The sequence below is a fragment of the Juglans regia genome, chromosome 7 (assembly GCF_001411555.2).
Source record: "Juglans regia cultivar Chandler chromosome 7, Walnut 2.0, whole genome shotgun sequence".
NCBI lineage: Eukaryota > Viridiplantae > Streptophyta > Magnoliopsida > Fagales > Juglandaceae > Juglans > Juglans regia.
In genome coordinates, this window is record NC_049907.1 from 37,899,879 (window position 1) to 37,919,116 (window position 19,238).

Here is a 19,238-nt window from a genome sequence, read left to right on the forward strand (position 1 = left end):
TCTCATCTGCAAAAACAAACTAAGCCTATAAGTTTGTTTGGAAAAGTTTCCGTCTCAAAATTTTTATTTCATCTCCTTCTCAAATATCACTCAAATAAAAATACTTTTAAACTAATCATTATAATTTTTTCAAACTAATTTTACAGTTTTTCCAAACTTTCAAATAAAAGATAAAAAATAATTTCACTTTTTCAAAATTTTAAATAAAAATAATATTAAAAAACTATATTTTAACAATATTTTAACTTTATAATATTTTTTATTCAACTTTTTTCTCTCTCATTTCTCAACATCTCATAAAATATTAACTTAAATTATCTCACTACTATTCACAAATTATTTTATTACTATTTATAAAATTCTTATTTTATCTCACTCTCCAAACTTGTCCGACACTACTACCAGATGCACAATTTTTTTTTTTGGGTAAAAAGAGTTATTTTACAAGTAAGCTCTAATTACTTCTATTTAATTACTATGTAATTTTTTTTTATATAAATATACATATTTTAAGTATTAAGATAAAAATAATAAATTACATATTATTTAGACAAATGTATATAGTGTAAAAGCATTCTCAATAACTTATGTATTATATAAGAAATATAAATTATTTGAAGAATTATTCAAAAGAGGAGTTTCATCTGATTGTGTAAAATAAAATCTAAAATACAATTTGCTATAGTAACCCACTACATGTAGTGGATATTGTTTATCTTGTAAATATTTTTTTATATTTATATTTTATTTATTCTCTCATTTTGTTTTACTTTGATTTTCACCATGCAAGCAAATTTTTTTTATTGTTCATCATTTAAAATACATCTATTTCATTTTCTTCTAATATTTTGTATCCAATTTTTTCATATTTTGTTTTTATTTTTAATTTTTATTTAGTTTATATATTTTATTTTGTGTGTATAGGACTAAATTATATTACATGGTATATAAAAATATGTTGCAAATATATATGGATTTTACAAATTTATTGGTGGAAAATAAATATTTAAAAAGAATAAAAAAAGATTATTTAAATGATAAGAAGAAAAAATAGATAGAGCACTCTCAATGGATTCTTCATCTTATCCTTTAAAATATATCATCAAAACTTATTTTTTCTATTTTACATAATAAATTTTACAATATACCATACATCAATTTATTTATTTATTTTTATATCATTTAAATATTATATTTTTTAATATTTTTTATTCATTTCAAATATTTTCTCTAAACTACCAACGATATCCTCATATCTTTTTATATTTATAATATATCTTCATATATAATGTCATATAATTATATTCTATTTTAAATTAATTCAAATTTATAAGTTAAATTAAAATATAAATTAATTAAGAAAAAAGAAATTTTATAATAAAATTAATCCAAATTTGAGGGCCCTTTCTTTCCAATGAGAGTATATATATATAAATATATATATATATATTTATATATATTAGAATTGCTACAGATTATACAAAAATGAATCCTGCAAAATAAAAATAAAAATAAAAAAAAGTTCTTCACATTTTTACAAATGGTCTGCATCTTGATTCTTGCTACTAGTATATATTATTATTCATAAATAAATTACACCACTTTATCTCAAAATAAGTAAATAAATACATAAATATTTTCTTTTTCTTTTTCTTTTTTCTCTCTCACTCTGGAGTTTGTCCAAGGTTGAAAGATGAATCCAGATAGAATTCTTGTTGGAGAAATTGATCCTATAATATTCTTTTGTCATCGATGTGAATTTTTGTTTTAATACAAGTAAATCTTCAATGAATATTATAGAACTCAACTATTGTTTCTATACCTAGTATATTTGAAATTAAATCATTTTTATTTTACTTGAAATTTATAATATCTATTTAATATAAAATATGGGATGTTTAGGCCCCTATATTTTTAAAAGCGTAATATTAAAAAATATCAAAACATTCCATTAAATATACTAGGCCGTCATTCTCTAGGCCGAATGCATGTTTGGAAATCAATTTTTGATCTCATTTTCTTTCTAAACAACATTTAAATATAAATACTTTCAAATTAATTACTACTGTTTTTCTAAACTTTCAAAAATAAAAATTCAACATTTTCAAATTCCGAAATAAAAAATTATATTCTAACAAAATTTTAACTTTATAATTTTTTTATTCAATTTTTTCTTTTTCATTTGAAAAAACTCAAATTATCTCACAACTATTTACAAACTATCTTATTACTATTCACAAAATTATCATCTCATCTTATTCCCGAGCATCACTAATTATATTAATCCAAAACAGAAAAGGAAGGTTTTGATTCATGAAAGGGCAAGAAAGAAAGAATATGAAATTTCGAGAAATTAGAGCCTTTTCATGCGATTCTTGGGGAAAAATACTTAACCCAAAGTAAATATTTTATATGTAATTAATTGACCTACAGTGCTACACATTCGTTTCACTGGAGCAATCATATCTTCAGAACATCAAAAGAAAAATCACCAAAAAAAGAGATAAAATCCCTTGTCATTGTGTTAACATAATCTCGTACTAATGGTCATGTCCTCTCACACATCTAAAGACTACATCCACTCACAACATAATTTCATTCATATGAGATCAAAATACCTGCTGAACTGCTAACAAGTCAAATGTTTTTTCTTCCTCATGTCCTAAAACACAAAATCAACAGCTCCAAGCCATCTAATTCTCATGTAAAACATATACAGACTGGGATTAGATCTCTGCAGAGCAGTAGTATACCTGGACACTTCTAAAGCTACAGCCTTTATTGCAAATTCTACCATATACAGACCTATATATAAGAAGATACATGGGCAACCCCTAACATGCAAGAGCTCTATCGGTACATTTCAGAATAGGAGTTTCTTCTTAAGTAATTCTACATACAACCGTGAAGTGCGTAACCGCCGCATAATCGCTTTGAAAAAGAGTGAGATCCACTATTAAAAAATTAACTTTTTTCATATAGGTCCCATGTTTTATTCATTTTTTTTAAAATAATTACGCGACGGTTACGCAATTCACAGTTGTAAGTATCTTTTCTCTTCTTTAAAATATGACAACAAATTTAACCCACAGTGATGACCCATCTCATAATTAACATTTGTCAGTGCAAGAGATGCAAGGAAAAAAGCACTAACTTTATGAGACATCGGGCTCATATCTACAGAACCCCTCCTACCTTCTCAGAACTCCATGCATGTGAACTAGAACCACCCGTTGGAGCGTGGAGAGATTGGTCAAGATACTACAAAATCCAGACTACTCAAATACCACTCACCGAGTTGACTATTATCCTCGTACTATGATCCTCCATTCAAGAAACAGTTGCTACTGCCAGAGCTGCTTATAGTACAAGGCACATCGCGAACTAGGAACTTCACATTATGTGTGCCGATATCATCCAAAATCTCAAGACACTCTTGAAGATCTGCATCGCTCTCTAGCATCACCCATTCCTCTTCATCATCTAAATACTTTAGCTGGAATATCCCGTTTTGTAACTTGAACCTCTTCGCAACTTCTTCATACAGTTGGAAAAACCCAGCTGAAGGCTCAAACTTGAACCGGATTGTATCTTCTCTATAAGTAGCTTTCACAGTAATTTTGGATCCACCATCAACACAACTTGTTTTGACTTTAGAATGCTTCTGCTCCTCAAAGCTCTGAGAGCTTGATGAACTACCATGCATCATTGAAAGAGAACCGTCTGATGAGTCTGTCAAACTTGAAGAAGTAGGCTGGTTATGTTCAACAATCCCAGCATCCCCACCAACTCCAGTGTGCATTTCGTTGGCAGCAGCCAAGGAGATGGAGCTTTGAGGCGCAAAGTGGGAGTCGGAATCTACTAATTTCAAGCTACCCCTTTTCAGACCCCATTTTTCACCTCTATCCACAAGATAAGAGCCCAAGGTGGCATTTTCTGAAGAAGTCGGAGGAGCAGTTTCAAGGCTAGCCAGCCGGCATGATACAGCATCTATTGCAGCTATGTTTGAATCTTCACTACAATCAAGCCAAGAGACACTGGGTTTATCAAGTTCACCTTCACAAGCATTTATAGCGAGCTCACTTGAAGGCCCTACTTGGTTTCCCATAGAACAGTCATCCACTTCGGGCTTGATTAGAGAACTCACGCCAGGTGTTGAAGGTACTGAAACTGCATTTTGGGTAGCAGGCATGGCATTTTTTACACACATATCTGTGTCCTGGAAGAGGAGACCTTTCTGTGAATCAGATTCCTGGGTTGTGGAGCCTGATGCAACAAATTCCCCAGTGGTTGGGTCAAACTTCAATCCTCCCTCCACCCCCTGAACAGAATCAAGCACAGTCTGTATTTTCCTTAACGAACGGTTTACCTTATTTATCTTACGGGAGGGCCATCTTGAAATTCCATGTTGTCTGCATATTCTTTTGAGAGTAGTGGGGCAAACTACACACACAAAGAACCAATGTAAATCAAAGTCATACGGAAATGAAGTGCACATAGTTATATTTAACATTAAAAAAATGTTTGTTCATGAAATGGCAACAGTAGGACCTCTACAAATGTTCTTTCTTTCTTTCTTTTTTTCTTTTCTTGTTTGGGGGTTAACATTACTAACCAAATCCTAATAAGAGTTGTCCATGTGAACTTTTCAATTCTAAACAAAAGAGACTACTGTTATAGCATTGTTATAACAACATAATGAGTACTAAATAAACTTCTCCAATGCCGGGACTAACTAGATGTTACCGGGCGTTAGGAAATGATACGAGAAAGCCTAAAAGGTCACAACTTTATACGACTAATTTTCAATAATATACAAGAAATATACAGACATGGACAATAAGTTTTTTTTTTTTTCTTTTTGAAAAACAAAACCATATCTATTTTATTGCCCGTCTTTCTGAAATTTTAAATCCTCTCTTTAATTTGATGATTACTAAAGCTTAATAACTCAGGATAACTGGATCAGTCTTTAGAAAATGTCCAAATAGGATGTGCGGCAGCCTATTAGTTAGGTTTGCCGCAGCTGGCTTTCCTTACTTTGTACAGATTAGACTTTCCAAAATAGGGGTAGCGTGTAAAGCTAGGAGATTGAGAGAAAATCACGGTTGTAATTAGAGGAAAATGCTTTTATATCTTGTTGTATAGTTTCTATATATATGAAAGGTCTCAAGACATGAAGGTCATTCAGACAAATTGACACACACATGGATAACAAATCTCACCGCCTATGCTTTTTGCGGCATCCTTAAGACTCCCAGAGAAGTATTGCTGAAGAACATTTAAGCTCACATTTTTCTCTGCTGTATTTCGCTTTTTCTCCTGCCTTCTTGATCCACTTCTCGCCTGCAAGATGTATAAGAAACAGTTAAAAAACCGATCCCACAAGCTCTTCAAAATCATGCACAAAGAAAACCCAGAATACTTGCTTGAAGTAAGAAATTAGAATAGACGCTTTGAAGTAGGAATCAAATTCTCTCCACGACAAACATGCCATTAATAGCTATTATACTCCAATTCTTACATTTTGCTTTTCTTTCTATCACTAATAAATGCTTGATGGATGTGCATCATTGTATATGAAAAAGGCAAAACAACCAACAAAAACAATAACTATATCTACCCAGCATAGGCTCTTGAAAAAAGCTGAGGCACCTCATCAAATACACTTTGAGCTCAGGCCAGGTTTTTGTACAATAGTAACAGATGGTGTATTTGATATATAAACCCTGAAGCACCCTCATAATTAATGGTATTCAACCTATATCTGAAATATGTGAGGTCTAATATATTACTCATGTATGCAAAAAAAAAACTCATCCCCAGTTCTAACGGTCACATAAATCAGACACCTAACCCGCTTTATAGCACAGTTTCAAAATTTTATGTGCAAAATTAATTATAATGAAACAAAAAAGAGTTTTGTTCCCCTTTTTTTTAATGTCTAGCATATCGACAGATGCCAGAAGCAAGTCAAGAGGAGGAAAAACATGATGCAGGAATCAAAGGAAACCCATAAGACCAGATTATTGAATGCACAAACTCAGTGGCATGGTTGAATGCAGTTAATTACTATCTCACAGGTCCCTGATATAAATGTGGAAGATTATGTGCCATGAGTGGTCTTTAAGAATAATTTGATTAGAGTTAGGATGAAAAATACATTATCCAGTTTTACTACATCCCATACCGCATTCTAGAGTAATCACGATACTTCTGTTTTCATCATATTCCACATAACATGACAATTTACACCCAATGCAAAGTAAATCAGCCATTCATGTACTCACCAGTTTAATCCCCTACCTGGTTCTCTCCTGTTTTAAGTTTCTTTCCCTAAAGTATCTATTGAGGTTTCCAAATCAACCTTTTACATGAAGAGAGCACCTAAATCATTGAAGCATCCAGCCCAGGATCAAACAAATATAGAACCATCCAGTGCTGGGCTTTTCAAAAGTTTTGCAAAACAAAGCTGAACCTACTAATTGCAGCGGTGCTACAGCTATATTACATATAAGGTAGATCCTAGTGAGTGTAGAATATGTTTGGCTTTCAATTGACTATCTAGAATGACTGCAGCAAGCACGTAACAAATATCCCTCCACTTTTTATCATTCATCAACCAAGTAAACCAGGGGAAACCACATTCCCCAGGCAATTTCAACCAGAAAGATATAATCTAACATCATTGCAATGATGTAGGAACCATACTTCCTTAGACAAATTAATGCTTGTAAGTTATGCACTAAACTATCGATTATCCAAACCATGCTCCTTCCATTTTTCAGAGTAACACAGAGAAGAAGAAGAAAAAGAAGGATATCTTACGAACAGTACTTGTTCATGAGGACTATCTGCCTCAATTCCATCATTTCTTGCATCAGATACTTTCTGATGTATCTTCTCAGGTAATTTCTTGGTTGAATTCACATCACTATCTGATGACGTTGCTTGAGAGTTTCTTTTAGACATAGTCATCGGTGTAAACTTCTGGACTGCTCCCATCTGGAATGCAACATTAGAGCCTTCTCCGCCAGCTAATTCCCTATCAGAAACTGTCCTCAAACTCTTACATATTCTCTGCATAGTACCTGAGAGGTTGTTTAACAAGAGTTGCTGCTCCAAACTACCCTTCATACTGACAGGGAGAAAGAACTCCAGTATATAATCAGCATCACCAGTGTAGGTGCTCCTTAGCCTGATCGAGACTGCTGCATTCAACCCAAACTTGCGTGCGTGATGGACAAGTGGATACTCACTTATGTCATAAGTCTTCACATCAGGAAAGAAGAAGGGATGATTGGATTGAAGTGCTTTCCCAGCTATACCTTGCCCTTCATCAAGATGATGTTCCAAACATGCATGTACAAAACCTTCCATCATTTGATCATTAACATAGCAAGCTGTCTCCTCAATGCAAAGTATATATTTCTCATCAGAATTTGTTTTACCCTCTCTTACCCGCACTCCTGTAATTTCTTTACCAGCTCTCTCAGTGTAACAGCAAGGAATCCATGTCTGAGCTAGTGGCAATCTATGTGCATGACATACAGCACGTAAGACATCAATTATCTCTGCTAAGGCAGCTCTTTGGTTCACCGACAGACACTGTAAATAGCATATTAACTTGATAAGGATGCAGAATTGATCAAGGGAAAGGGGGAGGGGGCCAGTGTCATTAACAGTACCTGAGGATGAAGTCGAGGAGGTGCAGCAGTTGATAAATTCACAGCCTGCAAGGGATCATGGTAAGAATAGATCTTATAATAATATTGGTTAACGTTTTCAATCTTAATGCAAATTCATACAAAAGATACTTCTTAAAGAAGAAAAAATTCATTCAAAAGATACAAGATCATGTAGTTTGTAGTACATTATTGGAACTGCATCCACTCAGGCAAAACAAAAAAACTGCAACCTCAAGTAACATTGAGCTGCATCATCCCAACCACTCCAAACATTGATCCACCAGCTCATCCTATTTGAACCTCTAACTACAGCACATATCCACAATCACCGTGAATAGGCCCAATCCTCCTTCAATTGAGAACACATCACCCTTAGTCCCCCAAATAAAAATGTTCAGATGTATCCCCATCCACAAGAAGACCTCTATTTAACTTTTCTAGTCTATTTGCAGAGGCATATTAAGAAAAGAAAAATAATAGGGGATAAACTTACATAACATGCACAAAATAAGAGTAATCTTCCCTCCTTTGGATAAATAATATATCTTCTACCCTACAAGTCTCTTTTCCACCTTTTTGATATTGAGCTTCTGAACACTTCAGGCCTTAAAGAATAATCCCAAAGGCAGACCTGAAGTATGTCATGGGGAAGCACGCAACTTACAACCAAAACTGTTACAATGAGGTCAACTCCATTGCCCATACACAACACCTACCGGTACAACTCATGGATATTTTCCAAAGCCATAAATCAAAACCCTTTCTAAAGCAGTGATTACTTAATATTTATCCAGAAAATACCATATGGTTTTTCCTTTCTGCTGCCGTTTTAATTTATATCATAGCAGAAAAGAATTTAACTTAAGAACAAGCGTATCTTGATTCTCACAAATTAAAAGTGGTTAGGTGCTCACTTACCCTTATATGTATTCAACTCAAGGATACTTGGAAAGGGAAATTTTTAGAAATAAATAAATAAAGGAATCCCAACAAATAGAAAAGAGAGGCCAACCCTGAGCGCATTGCAAACAATTTCCATCTCTTTGTCAAAATTGGGCTTCTCTTTGGTAGTGACAAGTTCCAACACAGCACAGCAGGACATCGAATGAGAATCAAAAACTGGCAAGGCAATAGATCCACGGACTTCATGATTAGCTGCATGATCGACTCTCAGGTACTCAATCTTATTGTAGTACCTGACGTTCGAAGTCCATTCTGGAACCTTGGAGATAAACACACGACCAGGAAGCCCAAGGAAAGAATCAGATCCCCTTTCTGCTGAAAACGTAAACAACCTTGAAACTTCACGATACCCTGCAAGCATTTGATCAAGCAAATAGGGTTGCTCACTGGTGCTTAAGACGTAATGATCACCGAGCCTCATGGGAACCCAAACTTGTGCCAAAATGCCCCCACCAGATGACTCTTTGAACAGAGACAACGCCCTGAGCATCTTCTCATCAACTGACCAACTAAATGGCCTAGGAATAATATAATTTTCTATATTCAATGCATTATTTTGTTGAAAAGAACCGGTATTTTGTGCAGCTGCTACGTCATTTGTGTCGTTGGAATCCATTGAGAAGCCGTACCGGGTGTCCATCTGTTGAAACATCGTTTTATCTCCAGAATTGAAAGAATTCTCCATAGGATTGAAATTTCCATGACTTTCGTTCACCGGAAATGCACCGGTGTTCTGTTCTGTGAAATTCAAAGCATCCAACGATGCACCATGAGGCATTGACGCAGACGATGACAATCCATAAGAGGTGAAAATCTGATCGGCTGCACCAGGGCTGTTGCACCACCCAGCGTATGTATCAAAATTCATGAGTTCCGTGAAGTTTTCCTCCGAATTAAGGTTCCTTGTTCCGTCAAATGAAAGCAAATTCTCCATCTGAACTTTTGAAGATGCCCAAAATCCAGTCCCCTTTTCTTTAGAAAAAAGGGGGTAATCCATCTTCAGCTCAAAACGAAATTTGAAACTGAAGTTAGGATCCTAGAGACCTATAAATTGACAGTGGCTAGAAGAGTCTTCATTTCCCCGTTATCTTTCCTCGCCGCTACGCAAAAGACCCTCAAAGCTCCTCATGCATTTGTCTTTCGCGGTGAAACACTAGAAACCATCCAAACAAGTGCTCAATTTTCCTGTCAAAAACAAACTTTTCCCAGTTCAAACATACAAAATCTGCACTGCCCACGATGTAAAACACCCTTCTCGGCAAGTAACTACAAATCTTACTGCAACATTAAATTAGTGAAGTTAAGCATATTTAATTTTCAATAAAAGCAACATAAATATACTATATAAAAAACTTTGACTCTGTCCTTAATAAGATTCTGATAGAATTCACCTCTACCGCCAACCGCCACAAACTGGTGCAGCAAAAGGCCACAGTTCTCAATCAGCAGTAATCCACAAAACCCATTCAGATTCATCCCTTAGTGAATAGATGTACGTCTGTGGGTGAGCAGAAAATGACAAAATTAACCAAAAGTTGTAAAAAATCAGACTGGAACTCAGGTAGAGATGAATGGAACATGAAATTCAAGGCCAAATTCAGATTTCCCAGATAAGAAAACAAAAATAAAAAATCCGACGAAAGCGCCGACCTAAGCATCTCAAACTTGACGATTTCGTGTCTTGAAGTTTTCAAAGCTCGCTCAGCTTTCAGCAAAAGTCCAAGAACCATAGAGAAAGAGGGTGAGTGCGTTGCATCCGTGCGTGTGTGAGAGTTGTAAGGGTTACTATAACGGGAAACCCTAAGGAGTGGGGATAACGGCTTTTATACGGTTGTCGCAGAGAACCAACCGGCTTACTAAAAAAGGAATGTTTTGCGCCTGTCTGTCTGTTTCTGGGAGCTAATAACCATGGGGACTTGACCTGTTAAATTAAAAGAGTGCTGCGTCTGTGTGGGATCCGGAGTTTGTACCAATAACTTTGCGCAGAGATTCGGACATAGAAAACGAAAGGGGTCTTGAATGTTAAGCTTACACTGTGCTTGGCCTTTCTGTCCCGGTAAAGCGACTCTCCCTCACCAAAACCAAAAAAAAAAACCCGAAATTTGTGTGTGATTCCCGATATCGTCCTCCGAACCCGAGATTTGATAAGGAAAGACAGATGGGAATTGTCTATCTCTTCTATATTCTTACGTTTCTTCCTTTTCCAATACCTTCTGGTCCAAGAACGAGGAGGGAAAGGAGAACAAATACATGGAGAAGAGCAATCTTTCCTTTTTCCTTTTGGTTTTTTGTGAAAAAATAGACTAGGGAATAGTAGAAACAACAATTCTAGACGTAAGCCTCACAAAAATGTTATTTTATTATTTTACCTACATAATAAAAATTAGGAGTGAAAACCGACTGTATCGGCGCGGTTTTGGGGTAAAACCGACGCCGACAGATAGTTTATTTTTGGGGGAGGAAACCGGCCGAAACCGATCGATGGGGAGAAAAACACCGGCCGTCTCGACACCGGCAATTCTCTGGCGGTTCACGGTCGGTTCATCGGCGAGTTTCGTCTGAGAGAGTAGAGAGAGAGAGAGTGTCGCAGAGGAGAGAGAGAGAGAGGATGAAAAATACGATGTGTCACTGGGAAGAAGACGCCCGAGGAAGAAGACGATCTAATTTCAAAACGACGCCGTTTGGTTTAAACCAAACGGCGTCGTTCTACTTAATTTTTTTTTAATACGTTATGAATAAAACGACGCCGTTTGGTTTAATACAAACGGCGTCGTTTCAGTTATATTAAAACACAACTACAGACTTAAAACGACGCCGTTCCACTTAAACTTAAGTGGAACGACGTCGTTTTGAATACAGAATATATAAAAAAAAATAACATTTCTTTAATCGGCCGGTTCAGCGGTTTGAACCAGGTTCGAACCGACGCCGAACCGGCCGATATCGGTTTATATTATTTTCTGCCGCACGCCGACCGGTTCTTCACCGGTTTCGGCCGGTTCCGAGCTCCGGCGGCCGGTCTGAGTCGGTCTAGGTCGGTTTATCGATTTTTTGTACAGCCCTAATAAAAATGATTCTAGATATATTTGTAAATAAAATATAATAAAAATATAAAATGATATATTTTTAAAATGAGTGTATAAGATATGAGACTTATGAGTAGCACGACTCTAATAACAACGACTTTGATGATTGATTAAATGCAATTATGATTTTTTAAAAGGACCCAACAAAAGCATATAATCTGATATTTTTAGCCCAATTTGAAACTCAGGGTCAAAAAATTTAAGTCGTGGTATTATTGATCCTTGTACAAAACAAGGAAAATGTATCAATAACGTGAGTGGACGAGAAAGGATGGATCGAAAGTCATGTTTTGTCCATTATTGTGATGTTTTGTGTTGATAGAGGAAGAAACAAAGGCAAATGAAGAAACATATAGCCTCGTAGGAATCCTGAAAAATGGGTCGTCCTAGTCTCCAATCGGGCCCACTCCACAAGGGATGGAAAGGAATGAAGGGGAGGCCTAATGAACTTGCGTTAAAAGTAAGTACTTGTTTGGTAATATCTTACCCTAGTCGGTTTGGTTTGAAACTCATTTCATTATTATTTATAAATTATTTTAATTCATCTCATATCATCTTTGAATTTAAACGGAATCTAAAATTTCATTTGCAAATATTGCTCAAATATAAAAAAAATTTAATTTTTAATTTTTTTTATCTAATTATTATAACTTTTTCAAACTTTTAAATAAAACATAAAAATCAATACAACTTCAAAACATAAATAATATTAAAAATAATATTTTAATTTTATAATATTTTTATTCATTTCTCTCTCTTATTTTCCAAAATCCAATAAAAACATCTTAACGCAAACTATTAACTACTATTCATAAATTATTTAATTATTATTTACAGAGTTCTAATATCATCTCAATACCCAAACATCTCCTAAATACAGTAAGTTCAGACGGAAGATTCCAACAACAATTTCGTTATCAAAATAAAAATAAACAAACAATAGGTTAACAAAATTATACCTCGGGTAACTAAAGAAATGACTATAGAAAAACTAATTTTTATAATCGAGTTATTCTATTCTCAAACCAATGTGTAAACTATACCATTCATATAACTTAAATAATAATATTTGATTTGTCAAATTCAAATTTTAAAATTTATGTTTCAAATAAAATCATGTCATATAAATACTTTATAAGTGTGTTCTACATGTCAATTTAAGAATATAATTTGTCTTTGTAATCAATTGGTTGATTGGTATAATGGAGTTGGATTATATTTTTTTCCCTTTTGAATTGAGTTATTATTATTGCATAATGGGTAATTTTCTTTTTGTTCTTCGTGTAGCACAAAAATACAACTTTAATATTTTGGGGCCAATGGTATTTTATTTGGAGGAAAATGGATGAAAAATCAGAAAATTATTACCATTCAAAGTTTGGGGGGATTAGGCTTTCCCCCCATCCCCATTGTCCATGATTAGAGGGGATCCTGATCTATTTTTATTTTATTTTATTTTTTATTTTTATTTTACATATGGAATTATTGTAATTGCTAGATGAAAACGAAATAGGATCATTTTACATATACCATTTGTGAAAAATGATTTGTTTTTTCCTTTTGCATATGCTAATATTTTTTTAGTAAATTTAAGGAAATTAAATATTTTTTTAAAATATAATTATATAAAATATTGTGTAAATTATTTTTTTTTAATAAAAAAAAAAAGTTGAAATGTGAGAGGATAGGCAATAGGAAAGAAAACTAGGCTAAGGCTACAGTGGTGGAAGAGGGGAGTAGACAGGTGGCAGGAAGAGGAGAGGACAGAAGGTAGGGGGGTCTTGAAGTCGGCGGCTGAATCTTGGGAAACTGACGTGAGCGTGGAGTGGTATTGATTCCAAAAACGAAAAAGTCGTCCTAAATTTCATAAAAGAATAAAGCTACACCCTATCTCAAGCGCACAGCTGTCACCGTAATAAGTTGTTCCCTTTTTTACTTGGAGATGAGTTTTTAGACCACCTGGAATCCATTTTCAAACTCCACCTTTCAATTATTTTAATTCTTTTGTCCTTTCTTATTCAATGTTATTATATAATATAATTTAATTTAAAAGATAAGTTTTAAATAAAATTATTATTATTATACTGTTCGTGAAGTGTGTGGATGGACCCACAAGCTTCGGCCAACAGTGATTGCTGGGAGTGCTTTTAGACAAAATTTTTCTTTTTATTTTTTTTATTTATATGTTTTAGTATTTTTAAATATTTTTAAAAAAATATAAAAAATATATCAATATATTAATAATTACTAAAAAAAATATAAAAAAAATTAAATAAATGAGCAATCAAAATAAAAAGACAAAACTTGACAACATAATAATATTATTTTAATAGTTGATCCAAATTACAATGCTATCTGTAAGAAGAAAAAAGTCCCTGCTTGGGAATGGACCAAAAAATTCGGCCCAGTTGCCTCTGGGCTCAAAGCCCAAAAATTAGGTCATCATGGTTTTGATGTGGTTTTGGGCAGCACCAACAATGTTTTTATTCTACTCAGGCACAACTAATTACATGGGGTAATAAGCAAACCATCTGTCAAGCATGGCAGCACACTCCTTCTGCTTGTACTCTGCAGCAATGTGACCCCCTCCCTGACCAGAAAGTGAATCAAAATACAGAAACCATCGTTAGTTTTTTTTTTTTTACCTTGTAACCATTATCATTGAAGAGAATTCATCATGAGTTTGAGGGGTTATCTTGCCTTCACGGTTACAAATGTCAGGACAAAGTCATTTTCTGTATACTCCTCCGTGTATCTAAGAGAAACATGTACTGTGTAAGTAACAAAATTCCAAAGTTTGAGAGAGCTTGAAAAGGAAATCAAAATCCGAAACCTACCCGGCAACTTGAGCATCGAGGTACCATGGTCGCCAAGCATCCATTAGAGTCATGTTAAATGATCTTATCCATTGTCGTGTGCCAATGTGGGGAATAGACATGTCATGATCACCACTGTTTGGAATCCAACAACGACATTAGAGGTGTTAAAATTAACTTTGTAACTTTAAAGACTCTGTTTCATGAGCTCTCTTTACTAGCTAGCTCCAAAGATTGGGAGAAAAATTTTACCTGTATATCAGAGCTCTTAGTTCAGCTTGAGTAAAGTTCTTGTGATAACTAACGACACTTGACAACTCCTGTGTGTAAGATAAGCTGCTGTTGCACATCTTCCATGACTCCTTCGTTCCCTAATTAGCATTACAGAGCTATTGTTTAGTCCATTTTTTGGGTAAAAGGGGTAGTATCACTCGTAATTTTCACTTACCTTTCGAATATTAAGAGCTTCTTGGACGCTCTTATCATTTACCCAGATGCCACACAGCACGTGTCGATAATTCTGAGAAAATAGTAATCCAAATGTTGCTCACACATATATAATATACATATATATATAGAGAGAGAGAGAGAGAGAGAGAGAGAGAGAGTTACCCGGCACCAAAATGCAGTGCCTTTAGGATGTGAAAGGAGAAGATCTTGGGACTGCTCTCTTAGGGATCGCCGATCTGAATTCACTGAACTTGGTTCTGGGGATGTCATGGAGCAAGAAGGTTCAAGAACATGTTGAAGATTTATCTCAAGGATCAACTGCATGGCCATTACTAACAGGTCAATGAAGATCATGATGAGGAGAATAAATGCAATTGTACCAAAAAGAGAGAAGAATAAGAAGAAGAAGGGAGTCAACTCAAGGCAATTATGGCAGTTTGCTAACCTCTTCAATGGTTTGAAGAACCGACTCACATTGTGCATTGCTTGAATCCACATTCACAAAGTCTCCGTTGCAGCTTATATAGGCAGTCTAGAATGGCATATATAGAGAGAGTAAAGACACAATAATAAAATATTAATGATTCAAAGGCAATAAAATAACGAAGCATAACAAGCTGGATAAAACAATGACAAAGCTGATTCTACAATTCACGGTTTTCTTTCGGAAGCAGATGCTAAAATCTACTCACAAACTCTGTTTCTTGCATCACATTTTGGAAACACAAGCTTTCCATTGATGAAATGATCACTTAAAATGAGATAATCCATTGATAGCTAAGAACTTTCCTTGTTATAAACGGTTTGAGAAGGAAGTACACTGGTTTTTACCAATTGAATGCAGCTTATGAGGCAAAAGCAGTTCCAATTTGAGTCATCCAAATAAAACTTTACAAGTGGAGACTATATCCTCATTTGGATTCAGAATATATAATATATCACTTCCTTCATCTGCCAAAGCTAAACTCCTATCTATGAGACCCGGATGTTGATATGTTTGGTGGATTCCCATAAAAACTTATAGAGAGAGAGAGAGAGAGAGAGAGAGAGAGGTCATCATCTCACCTCATAGAGTTCCTTTGGAATAAGAGCTAGGTGGTAAGCATAAAGATATCTTGAATTATCATCAATTTGAGTATCCGTCTTTGGGTTCCCAAGCACATAACCCTGATTCAATTAAAAGAACATCATGTCCTACAACAACTTTTGTTCTGAAGGAACTGAAAAATAGTTGCTGCATAGGTTGGCAATCCCAATTAACAGAGAGGAAAGCATGCATGTTCAAACTAACTGAAGTAATTAAGGTTCTAGGTAACATACTTTCAGATTCATGCGTGGATATTCTTGAATTTGATTGCCTGAGATCCCAAATCAATGTCCAAAACAGAGCTTAATGAGTTTATGTTCCAAATCTAAAAAGGAATTGCTCTGATCTCAAAAAAGCTTTATATACTGATTATTTTTGTTTTCATCAAGTAATTTACCCCCTATTATTTCTTGAACGACCAACGGCACAGTTATCCCTGAATACGAATCACCACCTATGTAAAGTTGATTCGACTTGAATTGTGGGTGCTCCGTTATCCACTGCATTACAGTTTGAGATTTTAATCAAATGATAAAAAATAAAAAATAAAAAATTACAGTGCGGATGTATAACATATTAATTGAAATTTAGTGCTGTTTTTCACTCGAGAGTTAGCCCATAAAAATTCAAAATAAATAAATAAATAAAGAGGTTTTATGCACCTTCCTTAGAAACTCATAGGTGAGTGCTGCTGTTGCTGTGTCACTACTGTAGTAGCCTTCTGAGGTGGTGGAGTAAGAGAATCCGGTGCCGACGGGTGCATCCACGTATATTATGTTGAGGCCCTGCAAAAGTTGTCTCCACCCTTTGAGTATTTGTTTTTTTTTCAGAGAATTTCAAGTGAACATAGAAATATCATAATAGAGTATGATCTGCTAGCTGCATTTAATTGAATACCTTGGTCCATGTGTATGGGTTCAAATGTAGTGACGGTAAGCTCCCATTGTATTCGGAATAAGTGAAACCCAAAGGTCCTGTACCAAATTTGAAAGATCTCCATGCTTTTAACTTAGGGTACTTGTAAGTTAGTACTTGGAACTTATACAATAATATCACGCCACCCAAGCCATATATTTATTCTCTCTAAAATTAAACTAATTAAGAAAATATATAGATATTTCTTGATCAAACTGTAAGGTTTTGAGTATGAGAAAGATAGACACATAAAATGAATCTCATAATATTTATTTATTGAACATTTAATACTGTTTGAGCATTTATAAATATTGTAAGATCCACTTCACATATCTACCTCTCTTCGATCTGTTAACTAAAATTTGATTAGATAATCCATAGTCATCCAACTAATCTCCCAGGTAGTGTTGCTATGCCACCCAAATTTGCCCTGCAATTTTTTTTTTAGTTTTTTATTTCAAACATTTTTTAAATATGTTTAAACATTTAAAAAAAAAAAAAAATCAAATTATTAATAGTTATTTCTTTAACTATTAAATAAAATATATGATCTGTCAAATCGAGGGCCAAACTCAGGTTCATTTTTCATAAGATCACAAGTCGTGCTATAATTTTGAATTGAATAACACGTACGGGCTGTTTAAAAGAATACAAGTTATGGCAAAAAGAGGAAGGGAGAAGTACAGTTGAAGGACAAGAGGAGAGAAATACCACTCTCGTAAAAGAATGCGAGGAGAGTAGAACAGCCAGGGCCACCGGTGAGCCAGAGCACAACAGGGTCCTGTGCAGGGCTTCTCTGAGACTCTACGAAATAATAAAACAGCTGCACATCTTCGGTGTTACCTACGCCAATATATCTGCAATCAAGTAACTCAATCACCCCAAACTTGGGAAAAAAGAAAAAGAGAAGAAATTAAAAGGAATGGGGAGAGGAAAAACTCACCCAGTTTCAAGCGTAAATGGTAGATCACCAGCAAACCCAGGTAGGGTCTTGACAACTGTGCGTGAGAGAGAAACGCCTGAGAAAATCAGTAGCAAAGTAACGTGCAGACACGCCCCATACAACAACGCTGCTCTGGAGCTAAACATCGTGAAAAATGGGAAGCACTCCTACTAGAATGAGACTATTTTCTCTCCCTCACTTTGCCAGAAAACGAAATAGTCTCCGTCGATATTTATAATATGCACGCCCTACCGAACGTTCATGAAAAAATGCATGGGAAATAGGACTTGTAGAATCAGACTGTCTCCTTCGTTATTTGAATGTATTTCCTATTAAACTAATTTCACTTTCCAGAGTTACGACCATTCTCTAAAGTGGAAAAGTGGCTCAAGCTCCCTTTGAAATTCGGCTGGGGTTAAATTCGTTCGCATTCCAGTACTTGTCATTCAAATTAGCATCTCTGGCGGCTTTTCATTATACAGATTAGATTTGATGGGATAAAAATTAAAAATTACATAAAATATTATTAAAATTTAATTTTTAATATAATTTTTATTTTAAAATTTAAAAAAATTAAATTATTTATTATATTTTATGTAAAAATTTAAAAAAATTATAATGATTAAATTAGATAAAATGATATAATTTGTCATTGATTGGTTCACGAAAACAGTTGTATTGTATTCTTCTTATTTTTTTTATTTGTTGGCTTAGGAAATGTTTAGAGAATAAAATGACATGAAAATTTTGTGAATATTAGTGAGATAATTTGAGTTCAATATTAATTGAGTTTTAGGAAAGAAGAAAAAAGAAATTGAATAAAAAAATTATAAAATTAAAATATTGTTAAAATATAATTTTTTATTTAAAATTTTAAAAAATTAAATTGTTTTTTATTTCTTATTTAAAAAATTGAGAAAATTGTATTGATTAGTTAAAAAATTATAATAATTAATTTAAAAGTATTTATATTTAAATAATATTTAAAAAATAAATAAAATAAAATGAGACCAAATAGAAAGACACGTCGCCTTATATATTCGGAGACATTTCACTACCTGCCTTGAAACTTGCCTCGATTTGACAGGGTTTGATGAACTACTGCACGAAAATATAGGGATCATACTCGAGGATTGCCGCAAACAATACTGGAGGAATTAAGTATTCATGATCTATTTAAAATATATATATATATATATATATATATATTCATGATCTAATCGTTTTGGGGAGTAGCGGTTGTTAGGAATCATAACATGATGCAGAGAATGTAAGTCTTCGAGAATGAGA

At 34.1% G+C, this 19,238-nt stretch overlaps 2 protein-coding genes across 5 annotated transcripts; both read right to left on the reverse strand.

Annotated features, from left to right (window-relative positions):
- Positions 1-2,488: 2,488 nt before the first annotated feature.
- LOC108980290 (protein NLP9) lies at positions 2,489-10,898 on the reverse strand. 4 transcript variants are annotated; one of them, XM_018951169.2, is made up of 7 exons: positions 10,684-10,898; positions 10,043-10,149; positions 8,701-9,929; positions 7,689-7,733; positions 6,829-7,608; positions 5,226-5,346; positions 2,489-4,443 (listed from the first exon to the last, which is right to left on the reverse strand). In XM_018951169.2, the coding sequence occupies exons 3-7, from the start codon at positions 9,646-9,648 to the stop codon at positions 3,317-3,319; spliced, it is 3,021 nt and encodes a 1,006-aa protein (XP_018806714.2). In that variant the 5' UTR covers positions 9,649-9,929; positions 10,043-10,149; positions 10,684-10,898; the 3' UTR covers positions 2,489-3,316. The 4 variants fall into 4 exon arrangements, with proteins under 4 accessions (XP_018806714.2, XP_018806710.2, XP_018806702.2 ...); XM_018951165.2 differs by having other exon boundaries at positions 8,701-9,836; positions 10,302-10,898; XM_018951157.2 differs by having other exon boundaries at positions 10,302-10,898.
- A 3,129-nt stretch (positions 10,899-14,027) lies between these two features.
- LOC108980281 (serine carboxypeptidase-like 13) lies at positions 14,028-18,166 on the reverse strand. The gene is made up of 14 exons (XM_035692293.1): positions 17,949-18,166; positions 17,717-17,862; positions 16,988-17,064; positions 16,753-16,875; positions 16,488-16,590; positions 16,324-16,361; positions 16,069-16,170; positions 15,449-15,535; positions 15,166-15,321; positions 15,002-15,073; positions 14,806-14,924; positions 14,575-14,688; positions 14,438-14,492; positions 14,028-14,327 (listed from the first exon to the last, which is right to left on the reverse strand). Exons 1-14 carry the CDS (start codon positions 18,092-18,094, stop codon positions 14,244-14,246), a joined length of 1,422 nt encoding a protein of 473 aa, XP_035548186.1. The 5' UTR covers positions 18,095-18,166; the 3' UTR covers positions 14,028-14,243.
- Between the last annotated feature and the right edge of the window lie 1,072 nt (positions 18,167-19,238).